This window comes from Bufo bufo, chromosome 1, assembly GCF_905171765.1.
Source record: "Bufo bufo chromosome 1, aBufBuf1.1, whole genome shotgun sequence".
In the NCBI taxonomy this organism is placed as follows: Eukaryota; Metazoa; Chordata; class Amphibia; order Anura; family Bufonidae; genus Bufo; species Bufo bufo.
In genome coordinates, this window is record NC_053389.1 from 775,607,735 (window position 1) to 775,619,841 (window position 12,107).

General features: G+C 44.6%; 1 protein-coding gene across 2 annotated transcripts in view; it reads left to right on the forward strand.

Moving 5' to 3' along the window:
• LOC120986333 (chromaffin granule amine transporter-like) overlaps positions 1–12,107 on the forward strand; it is a 281,401-nt gene that overhangs the window by 175,350 nt on the left and 93,944 nt on the right. For both annotated transcript variants that reach the window (XM_040414856.1, XM_040414854.1), the window contains exon 2: positions 11,684–11,816. In XM_040414856.1, coding sequence (XP_040270790.1) covers positions 11,702–11,816 — 115 coding nt within the window. In that variant the 5' untranslated portion in view covers positions 11,684–11,701. The remainder of the gene's footprint in view (positions 1–11,683; positions 11,817–12,107) is intronic.

A 12,107-nucleotide genomic window follows, 5' to 3' on the forward strand; every position in this document is an offset into this window, starting at 1 on the left:
TATTTCTCTTTTTATGGTTTGGGTTTTACTAAGCACACTGCGCTTTTTTTCTCTCCCAAAACAAATAGTTTTATATACCATTCAAAGGACTACAGCCCTGATTACTATGCGGACTCAGTTGTTTGCAATATCGTATTCAGAATGAATGTTGCTAGTCTTTTAATTTTTACTATGTGTTATATTGCTGTGTGCTGCTGGTCCTGAATTTGTGTTTTACATGTTGCCACAAGTACCTGGTTCCACAAGTTACAGGGGTTGTCCTGGTTCAGAGCTGAACCCGGACATATCCTCATTTTCACCCAGGCAGCCCCCCTGATATGAGCATCAGAGCTGTATCGCGCAGGGCAAGGGCTGTTTGTTTATAATTTTCACCCTGCTTTGCGGAGGCTTCCGCCTAGCACTGTTCCCGGTGACATCACCAGCACTGATGAGCGGGCTGTGAAATGGCCAAGGCAGCACTAAGGCCCGCCCATTAGTGCTGGTGACGTCACCGGGAACAGTGCAAAGCCTTTGCCCTGCGTGATTCAGCGCAGGGCAAAAGAGAGCATCGGAGCATGAAAAGCGAAATGCATGGAATGTTCATGAAATGGTAAGAATCTTAAAAGACTTAAAGGGGTTCTCCAGGAATTAAGAAAATTAAAACACATAAATATTACTTTATTATAAATAAATTGCCATATACCTTTCATTAGTTATAATGGCTCATTTACTCTGGGGAGCAATCATTAGGAGAAATAAAATGGCCGCCATCCTATTAGTACACACAAAACCTGTCCTAATCACACAGGAGGACAAGTTACTTCAGTGCAGTGAGCTAAAGAGCTGCCTCATCCTCCTCTGTGCTCTACTTGTCAGGGATTATGGTCCTGAATACTGTTTAATATGATCTTCAGCTGAATCTCTAAAGGAACGAAGTTCATGAAGAGACAGGTAGAACAGATAGAAGGTGGGGATGTGGCTCTGTCCTGCTGTGTGATTAGGACAGGTTTTGTGTGTAGTAATAGGATGGCAGCCATTTTATTTCTCCTAATGATTGCTCCCCAGACAAAACGAGCCATTATAACTAATGAAATATATTTGGGAATATATTTATAATAAAGTAATATTTAGTATTTTCATTTTTTTAATTCCCGGAGAACCCCTTTAAAATCTTAAATCTTAAAGTCTTGAAAAACTATCTGTAAAGTTATTTCCATTTGTTTTATTTTAAATGCTATGCCTGCCCTTGGCATCTGTGTTGGTCCCATGTTCATATGTGCCCGCATTGCTGAGAAAATGATGTTTGAATATATGCAAATGAGCCTCTAGGAGCTACAGGGGCGTTGTCATTACACCTAGAGGCTCTGCTCTCTCTGTAACTGCTGAGCCCTCAGCACTGTGATTGACAGGTCCAGGTGTGATCACGGTTACATTGCCTGGTCCTGACAATCAAAGTACAGAGGGCGTGGCAGTTGCAGAGAGAGCAGAGACTCTAGGTGTAACGGTAACGCCCCCATTGCTTCTGGAGGCTCATTTGTATATATTAAAACATCATTTTTCTCAGTAAGGGCACATATGAACATGGGACCAACACAGATGCCTTCAGCTGCCAAGCGTACATGTAACAGGTCAGCCAGTGTCATAGGTACAAATCTGTTGACAGAGGCCTTTTAAGATTATTGATAGAGGATCCCTTAAAATCGGGAAATTGATAGAATGGACAATTCAAACCAAACATATGAAAACCTGAAGATCTAGTTATGACAGCTGTTCACCCCAAATTCCCATTTCTCCCTTGTCACACGTACAGGGAGAGAATCCTGAACACTGACATCTGGAGTGATGTTTGTTGTGATCTTTACCCTGGGGGTTTGTTGGGGTCTTCGACCTGAGGCCTGATTGTCAACCAGTCCCTCCCTTCGATCTGCCATTTTTCACTCTGTGAATCTATCATGGGACTCGGTGAAGGGAATTTACTTGTCAGAAATCCAGCAATAAGACAACAGACATCAGTCCGACCCAATAGGTACCCTACCCTTCTCTAACAAGGCAAAAAAAGATAACTTTTATTATATGGATAAGTAAGAAGTATATACTTGCAGGATTTCAAAACTACCACTCAGAATTGGGGACCATTTACATGGGCCGATACCCAGAAGAGTGCTCAGGTACGGATGCAGCCAGCCAGTCGCAGGGAGAACACGTGAGGTGCACGGTGGACCGATGAGGGGTCAAATGGTATAACACACAGTTCATCAGTTTACTCACGGTTAGCAGATAGCCTCCCTGGGCTGGCAGCACAGTGTTGAGGTGGAGAGCACGAAATCCTCCGGGGCACGCTCTGTGGTAGGAAGCATCAGCCAAGATGGTGGTTGAGGTGCCCTTGATGTTAGGGGTGCTTAGGGTGCTTGTTGCAGCTGAGTCCCTTGATGGTTTTTGTTGTGACGCCAGTACCGTTAATGGTGGTACAACCATAGGTAGTAATAATGAGATAGACAGTGGTAAGATGCAACTCACAGCTTTTATTTTGGATGTCTTTTAGTTGTAGCAGTACAATTATGCAGTCTTTAGATGGTACAGAGGTAATTCTGCAAATCCACTGTTTTAGGCTTGTCAGGTTTTGTGGTTTTGGAGCAGTGGGTTAGGTGTACCTGGTTCCTTTAGATGCTTTGGATCCTATTCCTTGTCTTTCCCTACAAGCTGAATATTTGTAGACAGGAAAACTCAACTGTCTCTTAGAAGGTTGGTGTGGCTGCCTGAAGCTATAAAACCTCCACCATGCAAAGGTGTCTGTGGCCCTTAAATATGGCTCTTATAACCGATGAATTCCTAGGAATGCTTGTTTCTTTTCCAGGGAGGCAAACTCTTCTCCTACTGGTCAGGGATGCAAGTCTATAGTCCAGCTACAGAAGGAAAACGCTCTTCTGCGCCTAACATCTGAGTAAACACCTCCTAGTGAAGTTAGCTCCACTCACTAATCTGTGTTGCGAAGTCTTCACTCTATCTTTCCTCCCACTAATTTGATCTGACTACCTCAGATCTGCTCACTTCTGAACTACATCCTGGTTTCAACTCCTCTCATCTCAACAACTCCTGGTCTCAACTGACTAACTAGGCCTGACCTAGGTATATATATAAGACCTGAACTCTATCCCCATCTAGTGGTGGGATGTATAAATTACACCTAATAGGCCTGTTAACAGGGATTTTGCAGAGACACAAATGCAAAGTTATACATGACAACCTAGTGCTTGTAATAGAGTAAAAAGTGCTTTTAAGCAGTGCCCACACACACGTAGTGGGATGCTGCATACCCCCATGGTAAAATGTAAGTCGCCCTCGACATTGGTATTGTCTGAAGCTGTGGATCTCTAAGCCGTGTCCTGAAATACACCAAATACACACCTCCAAATATGTACATGTGAATATAGACATTGCAATGTATTATCATGACTTTTCAATAACCTCCTGTAAATAAAGGGTTATGCACAAAAAATACATTCTAGGCAAATATATAAAAATATATCACATACATTTTTCTCTTTATGGTAGATGCGTTACGGCCAAAATGGTTATAAGAGAATGATCTCACATAGGGGCAATAAAAGTCCATGATATGGGTGTAGAAAATAAAGTCCATTCCTAAAATGGGGTCTAAAACATGTATAAAACATTTTTTTTTTTTTAAAGTGCAAAGATTTTGTTATAAAACAATTGAGCACAGAAAAGTCCTCTGGGTACTTCACTTTAAACGTTTCATTAATAAAGTCCCTTGATAACCTGAAAATGGGGTAAAAAGGGGTTAAACATGGTGAAACACAACAGTAGTGCAACATTCTTGAGGTAGATGGAGTTCTTGATGGAGTCCTTGCAAAAGAACTTAGAGAGGGGCTCAATACAAAACAGGAAGAGAAGTCCTCTCAAACAATAGCAGCTCCTGCTCCATATTACGGATAAGACGGCCTACCAAATTGTAGGGATCCGAACAGGAAGACACATCCGTCGGAATAGGGCTCCCAGAATCCCAAGAATCAGGGGATGATCCTTCTGGACGTCCCTCCATCACTTTCTGTTTAGGGGTAGCTAGCAAGTTGAGGTCTTTCTTGACTTTTTCAAAGACAGGGGGCGGTTCCTTTTTCTCTTCGTAAACCAGCCCAGCAGTAGGGTCACTCCTGGTCACAGGATTGGTACTCTCAGACGATTTCTTTGGTATTGAGGGACCAGCCGCTTCCCCTCCATAAAGTGGGACTACGATTCTTTGTGATGGCTGTACAGCTAGCTGCTGGAACAACATTTCACAGTCCTCTGCAGTAGTATTGAGGGTTTGAGGCTCGGGCCTTTTTCTTCTAACCCTCTCCCTTTGGGGTTTGGGTTTGGTGTCAGGATCTTTGGTGACAATGGCGGGTTGCCAAAGGATGTTAGTTCCTGCAAACCCAGTAGCATATTGATTTTGGGTTGTACTGGGTGGTATGTACTTTGCATCAGGCGGCCGCGCAGGGGCGGTAGGAAGTTTCTCTTCTAATTCTTCCTCAGAATCAGAGTCCTGAGCAGGCTCCTGGAGCTCTGTGGGTTGGCCTGGCCTACGAACTGCAGTGGCGTAGGGCCCACGTGTACCCTCTGCAGGGGTGAACTCAACCACCTCGCCAATATACAGGCTATGGAGCCAAGGGGGAAGCTCTTTTCTTTTTACAGACCGGCGGTTCACGTAGTACTCACGGTCTGTTGATAAGTCACGGATGAACCCGAATCCTCTCTGTTTACAGAAGTCCAGTACTCGGCCCAGTTTGCGTACTGGTACCGGGAAATCCTTTAACGGTGCCTCCAACAGTTTGCGGGTAAGTCCTTCATTATAATGCTTACAAGCATGATTACGCGGCAGCCGGGCAGCTTTTTTCTCTGCTGACAACTTTGCCCAGAACGCGGTGTGCTCCATAGTGGGCCACGCTATTGTGGGTATCTTTCAGAGTGACCGGACCTTTCGGCTGATTTATGCAACTGTTGTCGCGGCGTAGCAGCTGCATGCTGACCTGCACTGTCTTTTGCAGACTCAGGGCCATGGTCTTCACTGCGCTCCCTCCAGTGACAGTCCCAGAACTCCTGCACGCTAACTTGCAGCTCCGGAGTCATCTCTGTGGGGGTTCAAGGTAGAGCGGTGACCGGTTTCCGTCCGGAATCACTTTCAGGTGCAGAGCGCTCTGATTTTTCAGCCATGCTGCTCCTGCACTTTCTCTCTCTGCAGCGATCGGTACTTCTGCTTCTTACGTGTGCACGCACGTCATGCTCTTCCAAAGTTCAAGGCCCGCCACCCAGGTCTGTTTGACTGACGGGAGCGGCGCAACCACCATCCACCACACGGGGGGCGGTCTCAGCAAGTCGGATCTTCGGCACAGTATCAGTCAGTACCCCTATTGGATTTGGTTGTTTGGTGACACACAATACTGGGGCAGTCTTTTGCGCATAAAGAGGTTCATAGGGGACTATATCTGTGTCTGTGCTTTCGTCCCAACTGTTTATAGGTAGGCACATTGTCAAGCCACACATAGTTCCACCCATTTTGGTGCGATAGTAGGGCTCTTCCTAGGGCAAGGAGGGCGGTGCGGTATTGCATACAGGGTCCGCCTCTCAGAACCCACACAGTACAGGTAGGACGGGCTTGAACTGGACAACTTTGCATAAAGGGGCGGCACACTGGTTTCCCGCTCTGCAGGGAGTGTCGCCAACTTGTACAGTGATGGCGCAGTATTATTATTATTATTTTTTTAATCGGAGCTCCGGCGGCCATATTAGTTGAACAGTAACAGTCTATTCACTGACAGCAAGCAGTTATAGTGACACACAAATGTTGAATTTTTCCACTTTTGACACTACAATTTTGATGTTGGGGACTATTATAGCACCTCCTTATACTTTGCAATCAATTTGAACAGTTCTGGACCCCAAAAAATCACAATAAGCAAAAGTCTCTCAAGCAAATAAAGGGGCTTATTCACATGCGACAGTCTCTCAAATATGGCGCAAGGGTTAATTATCCTGTTCGTGACGGCAATAAAAAGTTTTGCAGCCAGCCAGTCGCAGGGGGAACACGTGAGGTTCACGGTGGACCGATGAGGGGTCAAATGGTATAACACACAGTTCATCAGTTTACTCACGGTTAGCAGATAGCCTCCCTGGGCTGGGAGCACAGTGTTGAGGTGGACAGCACAAAATCCTCCGGGGCACGCTCTGTGGTAGGAAGCATCAGCCAAGATGGTGGTTGAGGTGCCCTTGATGTCAGGGGTGCTTAGGGTGCTTGTTGCAGCTGAGTCCCTTGATGGTTTTTGTCGTGACGCCAGTACCGTTAATGGTGGTACAACCATAGGTAGTAATAATGAGGTAGACAGTGGTAAGATGCAACTCACAACTTTTAATTTGGATGTCTTTTAGTTGCAGTCGTACAAAATACAGTCTCTAGATGATACAGAGGTAATTCTGCAAATCCACTGTTTTAGGCTTGTCAGGTTTTGTGGTTTTTGAGCAGTGGGTTAGGTGTACCTGGTTCCTTTAGATGCTTTGGATCCTATTCCTTGTCTTTCCCTACAAGCTGAATATTTGTAGACAGGAAAATTCAACAGTCTGTGGCCCTCAAATATGGCTCTTATCACCGATAAATTCCTAGGAATGCTTGTTTCTTTTTCAGGGAGGCAAACTCTTCTCCTACTGGTCAGGGATGCAAGTCTATAGTCCAGCTACAGAAGGAAAATGCTCTTCTGCGCCTAACATCTGAGTAAACACCTCCTAGTGAAGTTGGCTTCACTCACTAATCTGTGTTGCGAAGTCTTCACTCTATCTTTCCTCCCACTAATTTGATCTGACTACCTCAGATCTGCTCACTTCTGAACTACATCCTGGTTTCAACTCCTCTCATCTCAACCACTCCTGGTCTCAACTGACTAACTAGGCCTGACCTAGGTATATATATAAGACCTGAACTCTATCCCCATCTAGTGGTGGGATGTATACATTACACCTAATAGGCCTGTTAACAGGGATTTTGCAGAGACACAAATGCAAAGTTATACATGGCAACCTAGTGCTTGTAATAGAGTAAAAAGTGCTTTTAAGCAGTGCCCACACACACGTAGTGGGACGCTGCACGTACAATGGGTCACTGCTGGCTTGGCAGCTGCATTTCTAGGCAGCAATGATCATTTCTGGATCGGGATGAACATTGGTATACATAGAGAAGTAAGGGCCCGTAGCAAGGATCAAACCAGGCCCCCCACACAGGACAGAAGGGTTTCTGCCTAAACCCTTTTCAATGATACTTGGGCCATTTTTCCACTGCCTCGTTTGATAAAAGTTGTTCCTTTAAAGTGTAGAGTCCTAACCAAGTTTTCACCTCCAGTAGAAGAGGAGATGATCCCAACAAAGGCTGGGCCCCCTCTTGCCCTGGGCCCCATAGCAGTCGCATGGTCTGCCGCTATGGTAGTTACGCCCCTGGGGATGAATGATTGTTACTCAGCTGCTTGTTTTAGAGACACATTTACGTTCACACCAGTTTTAGTGTTTTATTTGAAACATGCTCTTGTCTTCCGGACCAGGCAATTTTCTTTTTAGTTTTTTTTGTTTTCATCTTTCACTCCGTCTTCCCAGAGCCATAACTTTCTATTTTATTTTTCAGTTGGCATGCCGGCTTTGTTTTTTTGTGAACAAGTTGTACTTTCTTGTGGCTCCATTTCAAGGGAACCCGTCAGGTTAAACATGGTATCTGAACTAAAGGCAGCATGTTAAAGAGCAGGAGGAGCTGAGCAGATTGATATATAGTTTTATGGGAAAAGATTCAGTAAAACAGCTAATTTATTCATTTATATCCAGGCTAATTCTGGGTGTTGAGGTCAAATAGGCGGTCCCATCAGTGATTGACAGCCTTCTCTCTATGACTGTGTATACAGAGATAGCTGTCAGTCAATGTCAGGACCGGCTCCTGGGCTTCAAAGCCCAGAATGAGCAGAGATATAAATACATTTAATACAAGTTTTATTGAATCACTCTCTGCTCAGCCCCTCCTGTTCTATAACAGGCTGCCTGCAGATTAATTAGCATTTTCATGGTGACAGATTTCCTTTAATATTGCATACAACGTAGCGGGAAGCAGCGATACTTACCTTTCTAATGTCTGACCAAATCTATAGATAAATTCCTTGAAGGGTGTAGTTTTCAAAATGGGGTAAGTTCTGAAGAAAGTCAATTTTTCTGGCACCTCCAGTGCTCTTCCAAAGTGTTTAGGTACATTAGGAGAAGTGCATTAGAAGCAATTCCACTAATTTATTTTCTAATATACACTCACCTAAAGAATTATTAGGAACACCATACTAATACGGTGTTGGACCCCCTTTTGCCTTCAGAACTGCCTTAATTCTACGTGGCATTGATTCAACAAGGTGCTGATAGCATTCTTTAGAAATGTTGGCCCATATTGATAGGATAGCATCTTGCAGTTGATGGAGATTTGAGGGATGCACATCCAGGGCACGAAGCTCCAGTTCCACCACATCCCAAAGATGCTCTATTGGGTTGAGATCTGGTGACTGTGGGGGCCATTTTAGTACAGTGAACTCATTGTCATGTTCAAGAAACCAATTTGAAATGAGTCGAGCTTTGTGACATGATGCATTATCCTGCTGGAAGTAGCCATCAGAGGATGGGTACATGTTCTCATTCTGTTTACGCCAAATTCGGACTCTACCATTTGAATGTCTCAACAGAAATCGATAATCATCAGACCAGGCAACATTTTTCCAGTCTTCAACAGTCCAATTTTGGTGAGCTCGTGCAAATTGTAGCCTCTTTTTCCTATTTGTAGTGGAGATGAGTGGTACCCGGTGGGGTCTTCTGCTGTTGTAGCCCATCCGCCTCAAGGTTGTGCATGTTGTGGCTTCACAAATGCTTTGCTGCATACCTCGGTTGTAACGAGTGGTTATTTCCGTCAACGTTGCTCTTCTATCAGCTTGAATCAGTCGGCCGATTCTCCTCTGACCTCTAGCATCCACAAGGCATTTTTGCCCACAGGACTGCCGCATAGTGGATGTTTTTCCCTTTTCACACCATTCTTTGTAAACCCTAGCAATGGTTGTGCGTGAAAATCCCAGTAACTGAGCAGATTGTGAAATACTCAGACCGGCCCGTCTGGCACCAACATCCATGCCACGCTCAAAATTGCTTAAATCACCTTTCTTTCCCATTCTGACATTCAGTTTGGAGTTCAGGAGATTGTCTTGACCAGGACCACACCCCTAGATGCATTGAAGCAACTGCCATGTGATTGGTTGACTAGATAATTGCATTAATGAGAAATAGAACAGGTGTTCCTAATAATTCTTTAGGTGAGTGTATAAAGCTGAGTGTATGTGTGTGTGTGTGTGTGTATGTCAGCTAAAGGAATCCGCACCGTCGCATTTACAATCACAATATTTTGCACACAGGTACATTGGTGTCCGGGAAGGTTTTAGACCAGGTCTCAGCTCTCTAGGATGTACCGTTCCTGAGATATTCTCAAAAAATGCATTAGCCAATAGAAGCTTGGTCACATGACCCTTATCAGCCAATGGAAGCTCGCAGGCCGTTAGCCTCCACATACACGGTTTTACTCCAGGTTTCCATAACAACCCAGCCATTTTTCTTCACTGCTGTAGGAGAGCTTTAAAGGAAATCTGTCACCATTATAATCGCTATTGAAGTAAAGCCATGGCCTAATAGCACTTAGTACCTTATTTCAAGATGTGCCTTTGTTCCAGCAATAGATGTTTTTATCCTCTGAAAATCCAATTTATTTGGTATGCAAATGAGCCAGTAAGGTGCCCAGAGGGGCGTCACTCTTGCAGGAAGGAGCCCAGACACGCCCCCTGACACAATGTGTCCAGCCTCAAAGGACAAACTTAAAACCCCGCCCCCAGGTCCCGCTAAGCTACGCCCCTGATTTGATTAGGCCACGCCTCATTCCACTCCGACGGGGATTGAAAAAATGAAGGTAAAAATAAACTTCTGTCAGCTGCAGGGGTGGGAGGGAGGGTGAATTTCTCCCTGCAGCTCACACTCAGACAGCACAGTGCTGCTGTCTGAGAGTGAGCTGTTCAAAAGGACATCCTTGTGTCTGTCCAGGCCCTGCACTAGACGGAGGACAGAGAGTCTGAAAGCTGGACTGTCCGGCCTAAAACTGGACCTCTGGCCACCCTAGGGGCAGGCTGCTGTGGAGGTCACAGTTAAGCAGATGGTCCGCTATGGAGGTCAGTGTTAAGGGGCAGATTGCTGTAAAGGCCACTGTTAAGGGGGCAGGCTGCTGTGGAGGTCCAATTTTAAGAGACGGGGCACTGTGGGGGGGGGGGGCTGTGGAGGTCAATGTTAAGGGGGCGGGGTGCTGTAGATGTCACTGCAATAGTGGATAATGTTGATATTTATCAACGACACAAACAAAGGTTAAATGAAATAGATTAAATATACCCTAGTGAAGCCGGGTCCTTCAGCTAGTTTTTTCATAAAACTCAAAATTCATAGAATTTATTTTTTTTTGGATGGTTTTCTTTTTCATTTCAGCAGTACTATGTAATTGAATATAAAACATTGTCCTCCTGCAGCAGTCAGCACAGATGATAAATCCTGCACTACATATAGACAGGTAATCCATTGGCACTTTACTGCTGGTGTGAGGGGATGATTTTAACAGAAGGGTAATCCTCATAATAATAGTAGGTGTAGAATTAGGTTAAAAGTATGAGAGCTCTGTTGTTCTCTTGCTAGGCCTTGATAAAGATGTCCACAGAAGAGCATTGCATTGATTAGTGTTATGTGTGATGTTCTAATGGAGTCACTACAGGGGGGCTCTCTCTGGTCGCACTGATGGTCTGACTGTGCGAGACTATTTGCTGTACTAAAAGTCCAAACAAAGAGAAAGTTAAAGAGCCGGGACAGGAAGTAGAATATTGAGTGGCTTCAAAAAATGATATTTTCAGTCACCTGATTTTTGTAAAAATCTACTCTGTTAATATGTGATAAGATGTTTGATGTAATTGTCTCTTTAAGAAGACAACCCTTTCATAGACGTAAGATGTGCAGGCTGGTGGAGGTGCCTCTCATGCTATGTCCTGCTGTATATTGTTCTGGAGCTAGAACATGGGAGGTCATGGGATGTTGCCTAAGTTAGGGTCCTTTTACACAAGTGCCAGTTAAAGATATAGCTAGTTGATGGACGGTCGTTAGCCCATATAGTCTGTTTCCCCACTAGGAGGAGTGTCTGTGGGGAGACAGACAGTCCAGGCCACAATTTAGGGGGACCTTCAAGATGCTTTCCTGGAGAGGTGTGTGAGGCTGGTGTAGGAGACAGAGATAAAGCTTGCTTCTGTGATGACCGTGACCAGAAGATCATAGGGAGATCATGTAAAATATAAAAATACTGCCTTGGAACAAGAACTGCCAGTCAGTGTGATTGAGCCTCTATTATTGCACCTAAGTCCTTACATCACCTGCGCGAGTACCCACGAGTAAGTTCTGCAACTTAATAGAAAAAGGTGGGGGAATCCTACAGAGATTCTTACCTACTTGGCAGGGGTTTACAGGAATGTGTGAGGTGAACAAACTTTGATACACAAAAGAACTGAAGTAAATTTCAATGTGAACAAGGTCCAGTGGAGTAAGGCTGTGTAAGATTTAACCCTTTCTTCTTTTTTTGAAGGGTGATCCCTGTGGTGCCATGATGGAGTGCAGCCCATGCAGGTGGCTTAAAGAGAAGAGGGGCTCCAAAGAGGTGGTCCTTGTGGTGGTTTTTGTAGCTCTACTCGTGGATAATATGCTTTTCACAGTGGTTGGTATGTTACATATGTTTATTAAAGGGGTGTCCCCATCTTAAGTATTTACGGGATATCCACCTCTCCTTTGCAGTTCATGGACAATATGGCAGCCATGATAACTGTCCATAGATGGTTGGCAGTGGGACCAGGCTGTTTTTGAGATCATTGGGACTCCTAGCTGCAAGACTAGTACTGATTCTTATGATAAAGAAGTATGAAACACTCGAGTAGGCAGGTTAGCTGGCCACATATGGGTCATATCAGCACTTCCCTGTAGAGGAACTCACTAATTTAAAGGGGTATCCTCAT